Genomic DNA, 15,062 nt, shown 5'->3' with positions numbered 1-15,062 from the left:
TTTATCAAGATATATTTTGCTCTTCTGATCCCACTTGATTAGCTGATATGAATGTTGCAATTAGAAATATGTTGATATAATCCAAGAAATAAACAGAATGAAATGTTACAATTATGGCTTAACTTTCCCATATATTTCAAATTGGAAGATTAATTTCAGCTAGTGTATATTGGAAAAGAGAGAGAGAGAGAGAGAGGGGGAGGCTATGGTGAAGGACTGTGGGTTTGTCAACATAATGTAGGGCTGTGGGCAGAGAGAGGAAAGGAGAGGAGAGGAGACAAGAGATGGGCGGGGATGAAGGAGCAGACTATTGCTACAGAAACACATTCCCACAGGCACTCCTACTGGACTCACCTGAACCACTTTTCTGATGTTCTGGGCAATCTCGGGTCTTGGTCCTAAGTTAAGGAGACGGCGACCAAAGCTCATGGCCATTTTATAATTCTTCATTTTGAAGGCCAAATTGACAGCTGTTCTCAGAGTGAGAATTTGGTGGCCTGGCTGCAGCTCACAGTGGGTGAAGTACGCAGCCAGCTCCAGGGATCGACACTGCTCTTCAGGTGTTGCCTTACCCAAGCCCTTGCGGTAGAGCTCCATGCTGATGCCCACCACATACTCCTTACACACTCGTAGCAAGTTTTGTGCTTCACTCACCTGATGCACACATGGTATTTGTCAGACAAAAAAAGGAAATGTCTGTGATAGATATGTATGTTCATTACAATCTTGAGCAATGGATGACAACAAATTTTGCTTGAAATTTAAAGAACTTGAGGAAACATATAACTTTTTTCATGTACACTAGAATTATGACAGGGCCACATACTTGTTGCCTTGTGTGGGTTTGATTTCACTTACCTCTTGTTTAGTGTCTACAACAAGTAATGGTATAGCCAGCAGGATCCCTCTCAGTTTGTCAACAGCTTCTGTGAACTTGGCTGCAGTTGTAAGCTGAGAAGCTTCCTGTTTTAAATTAATGAAACATATAACTACTTTTTTCACTCGTGAAGAGAAGCTTCCTGTTTTAATTTAATGAAACATGTTACTACTTTTTTCCACTAGTGAATAAATCATCCTCAAAATAGGTTTTTCAATTTTACTTTTTTTTCATTAATGTACATTAAAGAATGTGGCATACTTTGAGTCTATCCATGAGGCTTGAGAGCTTCAAACCCAGGGCAGGAAGATGATCCTTGTGAGTGGCTGTGCGCCAGTTACGAGCAGGGTAGGAGAAGAGCGAGGGTAGCCCTGGCGCTCCTGGGTAACTTGTGCGGCAATGAGCAAATGATGACAGGAAGAGCGAGCGGTATGGCTCAAAGTTCACCACCCCAACCTGCAGACATCAAACAATTGAGTGTACAAAATTCTAAGCATGCTAAATAATAATGTAATGAACACAAATTTGTAAATTCATTAAATTTTTGAAATGTAAAAAAACACACCTGGTCATGTAAGAGACGTGTAGCAGACTCAAATGCTCCAGCCAGCACATGATCAAGGGCAAGGTGGCTGCGCTGTGTCCAGCCCTGGGTGGGAGGATGGCCACGTGGTGGTGGTACAAAGTAACCATCCTCACCATCTGTAGCTCCAGCTGTGCTAACGCCCTCCAAATCAGGTGGCAGATCCAGGTCGTCCTCCACTTCCCAGCCTCCACCTTCACCCTCACCCCCTGAAATACAATGACATTATCATGGTGGAGTTTGACATACTGAAGAGGAAGAGCTAAAAAATGTTTGTATGCAAATGAAACTGAGGTTCTTTTAGAAATACCTCATTACAATGCATCCATGTGAGAACTGCAAGGGCAGATGGAAACACTAATGTCCCTAAAGAGAATGAGGCTGTAGTGAGATAAACAGAAACATTCGTGAATTTATTTTCTTTCATCCTCACCTTCCATGGGAACATCCACATCATCATCTTCATCCTCATCTCCCCATCCATCTCCAGCTATGTCACCAGCATCATCCACAGAGACTGCCATAGCTGAGGCTGTAGCAGCATTCTTCCCACTGCCCACAGCACTATCAAAGAAGCCCTGAACATACAGTTTAATTAGTACATGATGCAAAATGTCACACTAATGGTTCACTGTTTACATAAATAACATGAAGTGATGAATAGCCAGTACAACATGACTTAGTTATTACTCCGTACAATGTGCAGAGAAAGGTCTAAATTAGAATGATAAGATTACTACTGAAATAATGATAAAACTAGTGAGTAGATGTGAACAAACATTTCAATGGATGTATCAAGAAGCTAATAGGTGTAGCACACTTGCTCACCTTGGCTACGGTGAGGAGCGGCCAAGCTGTGTCACTTGGGTACACAGGTACAGGTGGCTGCAGGAGCTGTGCATTAGGAAGAGGCTCATACATCACTCCTTCTTCCACATGGGCAGCCAGTGACTCAGCCTCCTGCAACACAAAATTCAATGTTATCATTATGCTATCATGAAAATAAGTGCCAATTCTAAGTAAAAAGAACATATTACATAATTCATAAATAATGAAACAAGTCTCATTATTCATAATAAATATATACTACTACTTGAAGAATCTTGCATATGAATGCCATAGATAGACAAAGAAAAATAGCCTCAATGGCTTAAAAACAACAAATACAAATACAATACAATTCAGTAACAAAAATTCACAGCAGAGACTCCAGTGACATTTATCAGCCAAGTTCAATACTGAATACTCTGTAACAAGAGATTCTGACCTGTGTGAATCCATGGGTTGTGGCTGTGAGCAGAGCCAGGGATGTTTTGCCACAAGCCTTCAGGACACGAATCCTCTCAGGCACATCCCCCAGGTAGAGGGCATTGGTATACCAGCCCTCGTAGTCTTTGCGAATCTCATTGATCTTCATCATGCGGCGCAGCTTGGCAAGGTTCCCCGTGATGAGGTACAGGAAGGAGAGCTTGTCATAGTTCTTGGTTTGCTGGTAGCAGTACTCCACCACCTGTAGTACCATCACATCAATACCACTCCACGTAAACACTCTTCACTTTAAGATCACATTACACTTATTACCATTCAAATAACTAATCTTACTTTAATAGAATAAAAATGTAAAAAAGTTAGAGAAGAAAAGGACAATCCTCATGCAAAAAGGATGAAAGACTTACTGGGTGGTTGCCATGAAGAAGAGCATGTTCAGCTAGCTTCTCCCAGCAGCCTTTATCATCCAGGGCCTTGGCAGCATCTAAAGCCACATCAATGTTACCACATTCAAGAGCAAGGAGAAATCTTGTTCGCTCATCCTTCACAAAGTGGAGAGCCACTTCAGGATAACCCTTCTTCTGCAGGTAGGCGATGATAGACTGACCCACCAGCTTAGCTCCACGCACCATCTGCAGAACCTGAGGCAAGACAAAAAAATCAGCACAATTTCCTAGTTGAAAAATGTACAAATCATTATACAACATTGTCAGTAAAACAAAGCAGGCAACAAAATTTCCAAGGAATGATATTTGTGGGTTGTAAGTTTACCTCATGCAAAGTAATGAAAGCATTCTGCATTCCGGAAAAGTGGTGTGAAAGAAAGAACTAAGAAATATAACCTTACCTCATCATACTTGCGCTGAACAAGAGCCAACTTGAAGCGGAACTCTGTGGGATCAATAGTGAGGACACGAGGTGTAGCCTGTCTGTCCAGGCAGTACACAGAGCTGCCAGACACACGTGTCACATACACGGGAAGCTCCAGAGTGCGAATTATTCCATGGTCACCATTGGTTAGGGCATACTGTAAAGGAGAAATTATAAAGCTTTATAGAAAAGGTCAGTAAATATTAGTTTTTTAAGAATACAAAATCAAGAAAATCTCCCATTACAGTTAAGAAATTAATGCATAAGAAATTATTAACAACCAATACATCCTCCATTGCCTAGACAGCACATTGGTTACCTTGATGTGATTGCTGGTTGTGTACACAAACACTCCACTGTCATCCCAGGAGCCGGACTTGACTCGGTTAGTCTCAGTGATGGAACAGAGTCGCTCCAGCTTGCGATTGCAGATGAGGATGGTGTGCTTGGATAAGAGTGCCACTGTGGTCATGTTGCCAGACCACACCACATAGCGGCACTTGGCAATGCGTGCCGTGCCTAGTACTCTGTATGTCACATGATACATTTTAATTACATTATCAACTGCTAGTCTCTAATCTTTTTTGTTACCAAGTGAAAAAAGATGAATACACCATAAAACTATCTAATAATCTAAAGTTACACCCAAAACTTGTTTATTTTGTCACATTCAGCACAGTTTAACTCAAAAGTAAATTTACTTTATGTGTAGAATTCTTTTGTAACAAAAAACAAAAACAAATGTATGGCTGGAAATTTAAATTAACTGACCTCTTCTGCTGAACATCAAAGAGAGACACCCCATCACTATCTCGCAGCAGCAGCATACCAGTACCAGCATAGAAGATTTCATCACATGGCTGTGTTGTCACCTTCTTGGTCACCTCATTCTGCATGTTCTTAATTACCAGCTGATAACCAACATAACAGACAATCACAGTGATTAGTACCAAGCTTACACATGAAAACAGCATATTACTATATGTTTAAGCAATTCCAAAAATAACTAAGACGTATGGTCACTGAAAATATGCTAAAGTGGAAATGACGACTGCCCAACTCAAGACCATTTTCACTATTTCACCCACAAAAACACAATGGAAATAGTTCACACTCACTTGGTGGCTTTTGTCCATGACAGCAAACCTGTTTCTGGCCACCCAGACAGCAGTGAGGCCAGCTGAGCGCTTTGAGTCAGGGGTGTCAGGATTTTGTGGGTCTGAATCTTTGGGGATCTGAAACACAAGTTCACCTTACATTCCAAATAACACTTGTCTTTTAAACACAATTAAACACTCTTTATTTCAACAAGTTAATGACATAAATAGTTATCTGAAAATCTAAGGAGGCATTCTATGCAGTATGTGGAACTCTGGAAATGATACAATGGATCTTGAGGAGCATGGAGGAAAAGAGGGTGACCATACCTGATAGAGATCATAAGTGCTGTTGTCCAGATTGTGGGTGCGGCTGTTGAGGAGGATGGCATGCTCAGCTGGATTGAAGGACATGCTGTACACAGGGGAGCGAGAGCCTGCACGCAGCTGCATCACTGCCACATCCCTGGGGACACCACCAATGTTAGGGCTTTATTATCTATTAATTTATTTATTCATACCAGATCAGCAATCCCACACTAGGTAATCCAGTAAAGCACCACACACTCCTATGCACACCATTTACACTCTTAGCCTTATCAGTCCCTGGTGGAAAGGAAGAGTCACATGGACCACACTATTATACACCAAGAGCTCAGGCAGTGCACAGCAGGACAAATACATCCAACAGATAACTTTACTTTAATACTACATATGCTGCTCACTGTATAAAAGTAATTATTCACTTAACAATATTTCATAGTATTGGAAAGTATGATTTCTTAATACAGTGTGTTGAAGATATAGGAAAAGTATAATGTAGGCAGAAAAAATTATGTCTATAATTCCTCACTTGTTTTTGGTGAGGTCCAGACGGCGGAGGAAGCGCTCCTTCACGTAGTAAAGGAGGTTGCCATGCTGTGCATAGGCCGGCCTCTCACGCTCCAGCTGCACCAAAACATAGCATTTTGTAGTGAGAGAGAGAGAGAGAGAGAGAGAGAGAGAGAGAGAGAGAGAGAGAGAGAGAGAGAGAGAGAGAGAGAGAGAGAGAGAGTAAATACACTTTCTTGATGTCAAACTGCTGTGTATGTTTACAAAACTGAATAGATTCTTCTAAACCCATAAACAATTGAATTTAACCTAAATCAAAGCCTTAAACCTTGTAATTTTTTCTCCATGACAAGACAATGAGCAAAAATAACACCTTGAATCACATAAATCAGACTCAGTACAGACAGCTGCTGTAAACCAACACATGTCTCTATTCTCATACTTTGAAGATGACCATTCCACTGTCATGGCCAGCAGCAAAGAGGTTCAAGGTGGGATGGGCAGCCAACACCCAGAAGCGGTCATGATCACGGCGGAAGTTGTGGAGGCAAATCCGCTTGGCCATGTCCCACACCCTGATGGACTTATCCTCAGAGTTGGAGAGAATCAGCTCTTGCCTTGGATGAAACATGACGCAGGACACATTGTTGTAGTGCCCACGGCAGGAATCCACCTCCCAGGCCTGCCAACACCATTCATACTTGTAAATGTATTGAAATCAATACCATCCGTACATCAGAAAGCCCAGAACAGATGATGAAGTTAGCTTTGATTTTGTTCAAAGACTTTATCTTTGCATAATTCAATCATGATGAAAAGTAGTCATTTTTGTGTTTCTCTAATGAACCACCAAGCACTGCCTATCATCAATATTCACTGTATCTCATTCACAACCTAAAACAGTATGATTCTAAGAATGAAAACTCACCTTGCTCTCATTCATCCTCCACAGCTTGACCTGCCTGTCATCTGACCCCGATATGATGAGAGGCAGGGTGGGATGGAAGGCAGCCCAGTTGACACCACGGTCATGGCCCTCCAGCACGTGGCGTACAGTGGCATCTCCCGTGCTGAATAATTCTGGATTTCTGGTATGATGGTCATCTCCACCCACCAGCCCACCCATGCCGGGCGACACATTCTTCTTGCGTAGTCCTGTAACAGCAGGTATATTTCACATTTCAACATCACACCTGCTATCATTACTAACTGGATTAGGTAAAGCCTGGTCTATATGACATTCACATTTGTGCAGAATTTTGCCCTGCTGACTCATAAATCCTGCCAGTTAAAGCAATTACTGTGAAGCCAAACCATCTCAATATTATATATACATAAGAAAGCCTGCCACTTAAGAAAATACTGCCATGGGCCAAGGAAAACCATAACTATGAATCATTCTCAGATATTTGAATATGTAATTAACTAATGAATCTTATAAATCTATCAACCACATGCATATATATATATGTATATATATATATATATATATATATATATATATATATATATATATATATATATATATATATATATATATATATATCATACAAAATACAAATGCTATGGAAAGTGATTACAGGAAAGTTGCCATTGTAAACAAAGCTCATCTTTATTTCTACTTTCAAATCTTAAATTATAGTGACCTACTGCAAAACTTTGTAATCTCAAGATATAGATCACTCCTGAATGAGAAGTAATGTATCATGAACACAGCAAACACAAACCATTGCAGTTCTTCACACAGTCCCATGTACTTTATATGGACAATGTAAAAAAATGGGAGAATTTTTATGTATTCAACAAAAAGGGTTCACAAACAAACTTCCAATCAATCTATCTACTGAGGGTAACTTGCACTGGGAAAGTAACCTCATAGCACAATTTATCTCTTCCAAGACGTCTGGCATTTTATATGCACTCATTACTCTGAGTGCATGATCTCTTCAAACATACATGTCTAAGCTAACTCAGTTCCACTGCTAATATCCTAAACTTTTGAATTTTCAGTGTCCAGGATCATTTATGAATAAACCACACAAATTACCAATTGAATTGTTAGGCTCTAAGACCACCTCTAGTTCTTGCTGACCAGCTCTATTCCTGTCAACAGCATTTACATTCAAAGTTGCATTAGCAATATAGATACAAAAATATACTAGGGATACATATTTCCCCATCAAAAAACAAAAAGAAATTATATGAGTTCTGAATTTGCAAAGAGGAAAAACACTGTAATACAACAAAAAAATTTGCTACACACTGCACAAATGAGACTTTAAAAATAGGGATGTTCAGGCTTTACCACTGTAGACTTAACAACTAAGAACTCAGACCTTTACAAGATATAAGCCACAAAAGCACCCACAAAATGTACACCACAACCACCACACAACACAAGTTAGCATAAATAGTTTATATCATGAATATTAGCATATATACAATTAATATAGAAAAAGAATATGCTACACTAAAGTAATATGTGAAATTACATAGTTCATGATTTCTTTAGGTACTGGCAGATATTCTTGGCAGAATCTAATACCTTAGGATGCAGGATGCACATGCAAAAAAATAATAAAAAAAAAAAAAAAAAAGCATACATTTTCATGCAACACCAAACAAACAATTACATTTTAGTAACTTTGACATGCACATTGATACACACAAAAGAAATTAAGAAATAAAAAGCAGACACACAGTAATCTGAAACAAACAGAAGAAAATCCAGACTTGCAGCAGAGGCACTACTCACGCTGGTACCCGTAGTGACTGGCTTCCTCACCCACCACCACTGACACTTCCTCTTCCCCTATTAAGTGGAGGCAACTTTACCCCCAGACTCTGCACCACCAAGACTCAAGAGATTAATAAAAAAGTTCATCACCAGTCTACTACACCATGAGGTGGGTGACCTGTACAGCAAAGGCACCCTTTGAAAGAACTAGAGGCAGATCAAGGATAAAGTCACTCAGAGCTCACTCAATTCACTTGTGGTCTTATTAGTGAAGATTTTTTTTTATCTATTATTTGTATTGCATAAAAAAATTTCAAGGAGAGTTAAGCATACTCTAGATCAGTGGTTCTCTAACAGAGTTCTGTGGATCCCAAGAGTTCTGTAAAGACCTTTCAAGGATTCAGTGGTAAAAATCTATATACTTTCATACGTAATACAAACAAGAATGGATAAGATTAAATATCAAAGGGATGAAATCATTTGCATTTTAGGGGAGAGAGAGAGAGAGAGAGAGAGAGAGAGAGAGAGAGAGAGAGAGAGAGAGAGAGAGAGAGAGAGAGAGAGAGAGAGAGAGAAGATACTAAGTGACTACATAAAGTCCATGTCCATTTAGCGCCTGTAATTACATGTGGGGGCGGTTCTATCTATATTGGGTTCAGGGGTTGTAGGGATTTCCACCAAATATCAGAAGTGTAAAAGGGTTCCTTAAATTTGAAAAGTTTGAGAACCACTGTTCTACATTATAATAAAGAGTGGATAGGAAAGTATATTAAAGGACATTACAACCTAGTATGTATTTCTTCGTTAACTCCAATCAGCGGGTTCAAATAAGCTATGACTATGCCTATCCTCAGTACAGCTCAGACCACTACCTGGCCACTGGTTTGATAACACCAGCAACAAACCAAAGCAAGGAGAGGAAGAAATTTTCTTGGCTCCAGTCCAATAATTCCTATTCTTTTGGAGTTACTTCACTCACTTTCAGCTACTTAAGACTGTCTGTTTTCTACTTTTATGATGCGACATGAAAACTTAACAGACAGTATTTATGTGGAAATTCAATCCAGGCAGATGGATACACACGTCTCAACACACAGCACACACGCATACACACGCACACATACATCTTTTTCTCTAAGTGAAATCACAGGCATACATATAAACTACAATTCTTATTTATATTAACTGCAAGCTTAAGTTAATTAAATTCTTGCTTGATATCAAATGTTGAACTTTTATGACTTATGGATATTACTATGAATGAAAAAATATGTATAAATGTAAAAATTCAATCTAAAAGCAGTTTCAGATTGTCGGTAATTAGTTATCCAAACATCATCTTTCACTGCAGCATTACACAAGGCCTGTGCTACGAAGCAGTAACACTTCATAGATAGACACAAGACAACAGACCTTAGTAGACCACAACACAGGGCAGCCACTATGAAGCACGTACATAAAAATTCTCTCCATGTAGAGATACTGGTGGTTGGTGCTTAGCCAACTCAGTCAAATAAGAGTCACCTAATTGTGCAGGCAGTGGGTGGACTATTCATAAAATGACAAAATGGTGTAAGGGACGTGCACATCAAGTGATGGCTGTGGCTTAAGTGCAGTTATCTAAGCATCTAATATTTTATTACAATGTGCCTGTACTAGCAAAGATTTATATGCCAGTGAGCTTTCTCTAATGACCATATTTAATCCTGATTAGAGATGTATAGGATGCCGAAATTCAGACATCCACGGATGCGGATGTATATGCGAATGTCATTTTGCGGATGCAAATGTGGATGCAGATACCAGTCTTTGCTAAAATGCGGATGCATATGTTTTAACGTCAAACGCTCTTACCAAGAGGGGAAAATAAATAAAAAAATAAATAGATAAAAAAAAAAGCCTGCTTCAGCATTAGACCATGCAGACAACAGGAGAAGTAACAAATAAAAACAAGGTGGGAGAACCAAAATACTGCCAAATGAGTTCAAATGGTGTCCTGATAGGTGATACTTCTCTCTTTGAAAGTATTTAATTCATCCATGACTAACATTTTCTGCTAAGCATTTATCCAGTTTCTTTGCCTTAGGGTTAGAAGCATCCCATAATTCTACATTCTGAAAATACTCAGCAACATTCCTTTGCTTAGCATCTGTCTTTGGTTTTTGCAAAGGTGTTTCTTCTATATTTACTTTTTCTTCCAACTTCTTTCTCTTTTTTGCCATTAACTCATCAAACTGTTCTTTATGCACTGACTTCAAGTGGTTTTTGAAAGATGTCATTCCACGTCCCTTTCGTGAATAATCTTTCTTGCACAACAGACACTGTGCTAGGTCACTTGACTTACTCATGAAATATATTTTCACACCACTTTTTTTTTTTTTTTTTTTTTTTTACGGTAAGGCCTATAGCGCCTGTAGGCACACTTGAAGAGTGTATTAGAAGCGCTGTTCAGCTTCCGCCCATTAGTGGCGCAGGCAATTTTATTTATAGTGGTACCCACATTAGGGCCCATATCACCGCCCAAGCTCATCTTGAGTGTAACCACCTAGAACCTGGGTATCATGGAGATATGTAGGTAACTTTAAACCACTCGACAAATGGCAAAGTGTTTTGAGGCTGTACGTGGTGGGATTCGAACCTACGTGTGGACGTCTGCCTGATCCCACGTTCACCACCTTATCCACTATGCCACCGCCTCCCTGCACTGCTTTGTGATGCCATTTTTCAGCTGCTATAGCAGTCAGCACACAAAGCAATAAGGCTTTGTAAACTTGATTATAATATCCTTTTAAACACAAACACTGGCAAACTGTTTATCAGCAAGGAGCAAGCAAGGAAGGAGCAGTACTTCCTCCTTTGAAGGCAAACTCTTACCAAACTGATGACCTGCCAGTGTATTTTGTAGGACTTCATGTTTAGAATACCAGTTTACAACTTATGGATCAGTATTATATATTTTCAAGATGCTTAGCAAATGTGAAAAAAAAATGACAATTATACTGCTTCATTGCATAATTTCTAATAAGAAATACATAAAAAAAAGCCATCTATAATAGTAATAATAATAATAAAACAATAGGTAATATTACACTTCCTCTGTGAAAATCTTTTCAACAGCAACTCACTACATATATCAAGGAAAACAAGTGACGACAGGAAAACTCATGCAATAAGAAGAGCTCAGCGCTGTTGGTTCATATTTTTCAATATTATTATTTATAATTATGGAAACATTTGCAATAAATGTATCTAAGGAAGAAGCACTGAATTCTATCATGTGAAATGAGACACACGCATTACAATCTCTCTCTCTCTCTCTCTCTCTCTCTCTCTCTCTCTCTCTCTCTCTCTCTCTCTCACTACCAGCATTAAGGTATCAGGAGTTGGGGTGAAGGTGACAAGCAAGGGTGACAAGCCTCCTCTCCATCTCCCTCTTCACCCCTCACACACACATACACACACACACACACACACACACACACACACACACACACACACACACACACACACAGGAGAGAACGGGATAGTGGAAGACCCAAAAAGTATGGCAGAACTATTAAATAATAAATTACAGGAGGTCTTTACTAAGGAATCCAAATTTGAAAGGCCACAGGGTAATAGAGAGAGAGTCTATATGAAAGAGATTAAAGTAACCAAGCTTGAAATAAAAGAGTTAATGAAGGAACTGGATGAAGAGAAGGCAATGGGACCGGATGAAGTCTCAGACAGAATACTGAAAGAATGTAGGGAAGAACTAGCAAGTCCTATATACAACATCATAAAATGCTCAATAGAAAATGGAACAGTACCAGTAGAATGGAAAAGAGCTGAGGTGGTTCCCATATATAAGAGCGGAAGGAAGGAAGAACCTTTAAATTACAGACCGGTATCACTAACTAGTGTAATATGCAAGATGTGTGAAAGAATAATAAAGAAACAATGGATCGAGTTCCTTGAAGACAACAAATTAATATCAAATAGCCAATTTGGTTTTAGAAAAGACGGTCTTGTGTAACTAATTTATTGAGTTTCTATTCTAGAATAGTTGATAGAGTACAAGAGAGAGAGGATGGGTTGACTGTATTTATTTGGATTTAAAAAAGGCATTTGACAAAGTGCCACATGCAAGATTACTGTGGAAGTTAGAGGAGAAGGGTGGCTTAAAAGGAAGCACATTGAGATGGATAGAAAATTATTTGAGGGGGAGAGAAATAAGGATGGTAGTTAAAGATATGAAGTCCAAGTGGAGAGCAGTAGAAAGCGGAGTGCCACAGGGGTCAGTATTGGCACCAATACTTTTCCTCATTTATATTAACGACATGCCAGAAGGAGTGAACAGCTACATAAATCTGTTTGCAGATGATACGAAACTGTGCAGAGTTATAAAGCAAAAGGAGGATTGTGAAATACTGCAAGAAGACCTAAATAAGATCTGGGAATGGAGTAAAAAGTGGGAAATGGAATTCAATGTGAACAAAAGCCATGTCATGGAAATGGGAAAGAGTGAAAGACGACCTGTGGGAATCTATAAGATGGGAGATGGAGTAGAACTGGAGAAAGTAAAAAGGAAAAGGACTTAGGAGTGACGATGGAAGAAAACAATCAACCAGTAAGCCATATTGATAGAATTTTTAGAGAAACATATAATTTGCTAAGGAATATTGGAGTAGCATTTCACTACATGGACAAAGAAATGATGAAGAAATTGATAAGTACTATAATAAGACCCAGATTGGAATATGCAGGAGTAGTGTGGACCCCTCATAAAAAGAAACACATAAGGAAAGTTGGAGAGACTACAAAAAATGGCTACAAGAATGGTTCCAGAATTTGAAGGGATGACATATGAGGAGAGACTAAAGGCTATGGATCTGCCAACCCTGGAACAAAGAAGAGAGAGAGATCTGATACAAGTTTATAAATTGATCAACAGAATGGACCAAGTGGATAATGAGAAACTGATCCTGAGAGAAGAATATGACATTCAAAGCACAAGATCGCATAGTAAAAAACAGAGAAAAGAAAGATGTCTGAGAGATGTTAAAAAATATAGTTTCCCACAAAGATGTATTGACACGTGGAACAGTTTAAATGAAGAAGTAGTGTCTGCAACGAGTGTGCATACTTTTAAAGTAAGATTGGATAAGTGTAGATATGGAGATGGGGCCACACGAGCATAAAGGCCAGGCCCTGTAAAAACTACAACTAGGTAAATACAACTATGTAAATACACACATACACATACACACTACACACCGTGTAGTGTAGTGGTTAGCACGCTCGACTCACAATCGAGAGGGCCAGGTTCGAGTCCCGGTAAGCGGCAAGGCAAATGGGCAAGCCTCTTAATGTGTGGCCCCTGTTCACCTAGCAGTAAATAGATACGGGATGTAACTCGAGGGGTTGTGGCCTCGCTTTCCCGGTGTGTGTTGTGTGTGATGTGGTCTCAATCCTACCCGAAGATCGGTCTATGAGCCCTGAGCTAGCTCCGTAATGGGGAAGACTGGCTCAGTGACCAGCAGACGACTGAGGTGAATCACACACACACACACACACACACACACACACACACACACACACACACACACACACACACACAGAGTGACTCACTCATCTGTCATTACTAAGTTTCTAACATTCCACCATTCACAGTTTGCTATTTATTTACTATGTATTTGTACTTCAAAGACGTTATGTAAAATTTACTCCCTCCTCCTGTCCTTCCCCTAAATTCTAGATACATTACATTGTATAAGTTTGAAAGTAAATAAATAAGTGATATTATTTGCTTTAGTTTTACTAAATGCAATGCATAAAACACATCCGCATCCACACATCCTCTGTAGAGTGCAGATGCAGATGCGGATATATATTTCACCACAAATGCTGATGCAGAGGCAGACAAGGATGTTCAGTTTATCACAACCACGGATGTGGATGCGGATGCGGATATCCGATACATCTCTAATCCTGATATAATAATAACATAATAATTGCATTATTAATGGTTACTGTAACATTTTTTTCACTAGTAAGCTGGCAAGGTTTCCCACTGCCATCCCATGCATTAGTTAGGGAAGTATTAGTTAATGATACCCTTCAGTTCATTTCAAAAACACCCTCTCATGCACTCAGGACTTGTTTATCCATTTACTGCTTTCATTTTTGCTTCCCAAGCAAGCACTAGTCCAGTGAGATTTCAAAAATGATTTCTCAGTCATGTTGTAATATGAAATAGCTCCCTGACTTCCATTTCATTCACTTATTAAAAACATGAATGTACACGTTACACTACTGATTTAAAAAAAAAATTTGTCATCACATTTTGTTAACAAGTTATGAAAAATAATACTATCTCAAAGAACAGGTGAGAATTTGAATAGAAGCATTCTCTTCTTCCTCTTTGAAAGATTTTGGCCTGTCTTATACTGGGTCACTGTTTTACAGTAGATTTGATTTGTACTGTCATTTTGCACATCAGAGCATTGTAATTATAATCCGCAAATTCAGTAATATAAGAATTCAGAAGGTCAACTTGAAAGCATAAAGATTTTGCAGAATCCTGAGGTCCAACACCAATCATGCTGTTTGTTATGGTATGAATGAGTGAGCAAGTGAGTGAGCAAGAGAATGCATAAGGAAAGATGGAAAGCAGAGAAAATAAAAGAAATTAAAGGGAGCCAAAGAAAAGTACAGTAAATCCTCTATAAATGAGATAAATTGGGAATCCCTTGTCAAAACACCTAACGATTTGATTTATCCAGTTTTAGCAATATAGCTAAAATGGTATTAAAATTC

The 15,062-nt window shown here is 39.1% G+C and overlaps 1 protein-coding gene across 2 annotated transcripts in view; it reads right to left on the bottom strand.

Annotated features, from left to right (window-relative positions):
* LOC123506508 (coatomer subunit alpha-like) overlaps positions 1 to 15,062 on the bottom strand; it is a 39,176-nt gene that overhangs the window by 697 nt on the left and 23,417 nt on the right. For both annotated transcript variants that reach the window (XM_045258638.1, XM_045258639.1), the window contains exons 6-21: positions 6,456 to 6,682; positions 5,970 to 6,209; positions 5,550 to 5,644; positions 5,027 to 5,162; positions 4,718 to 4,834; positions 4,371 to 4,510; positions 3,919 to 4,126; positions 3,577 to 3,756; positions 3,137 to 3,370; positions 2,728 to 2,970; positions 2,289 to 2,420; positions 1,894 to 2,038; positions 1,443 to 1,669; positions 1,139 to 1,333; positions 859 to 963; positions 355 to 654 (exon numbers count right to left, since the gene is read on the bottom strand). In XM_045258638.1, coding sequence (XP_045114573.1) covers positions 355 to 654; positions 859 to 963; positions 1,139 to 1,333; positions 1,443 to 1,669; positions 1,894 to 2,038; positions 2,289 to 2,420; positions 2,728 to 2,970; positions 3,137 to 3,370; positions 3,577 to 3,756; positions 3,919 to 4,126; positions 4,371 to 4,510; positions 4,718 to 4,834; positions 5,027 to 5,162; positions 5,550 to 5,644; positions 5,970 to 6,209; positions 6,456 to 6,682 — 2,924 coding nt within the window. The remainder of the gene's footprint in view (positions 1 to 354; positions 655 to 858; positions 964 to 1,138; positions 1,334 to 1,442; positions 1,670 to 1,893; positions 2,039 to 2,288; positions 2,421 to 2,727; positions 2,971 to 3,136; positions 3,371 to 3,576; positions 3,757 to 3,918; positions 4,127 to 4,370; positions 4,511 to 4,717; positions 4,835 to 5,026; positions 5,163 to 5,549; positions 5,645 to 5,969; positions 6,210 to 6,455; positions 6,683 to 15,062) is intronic.

Source organism: Portunus trituberculatus, chromosome 20 (genome assembly GCF_017591435.1).
Source record: "Portunus trituberculatus isolate SZX2019 chromosome 20, ASM1759143v1, whole genome shotgun sequence".
Taxonomy (NCBI): domain Eukaryota; kingdom Metazoa; phylum Arthropoda; class Malacostraca; order Decapoda; family Portunidae; genus Portunus; species Portunus trituberculatus.
Note: the sequence above shows the minus strand (reverse complement) of the source record. Positions and strands in the feature narration are given on the sequence as shown.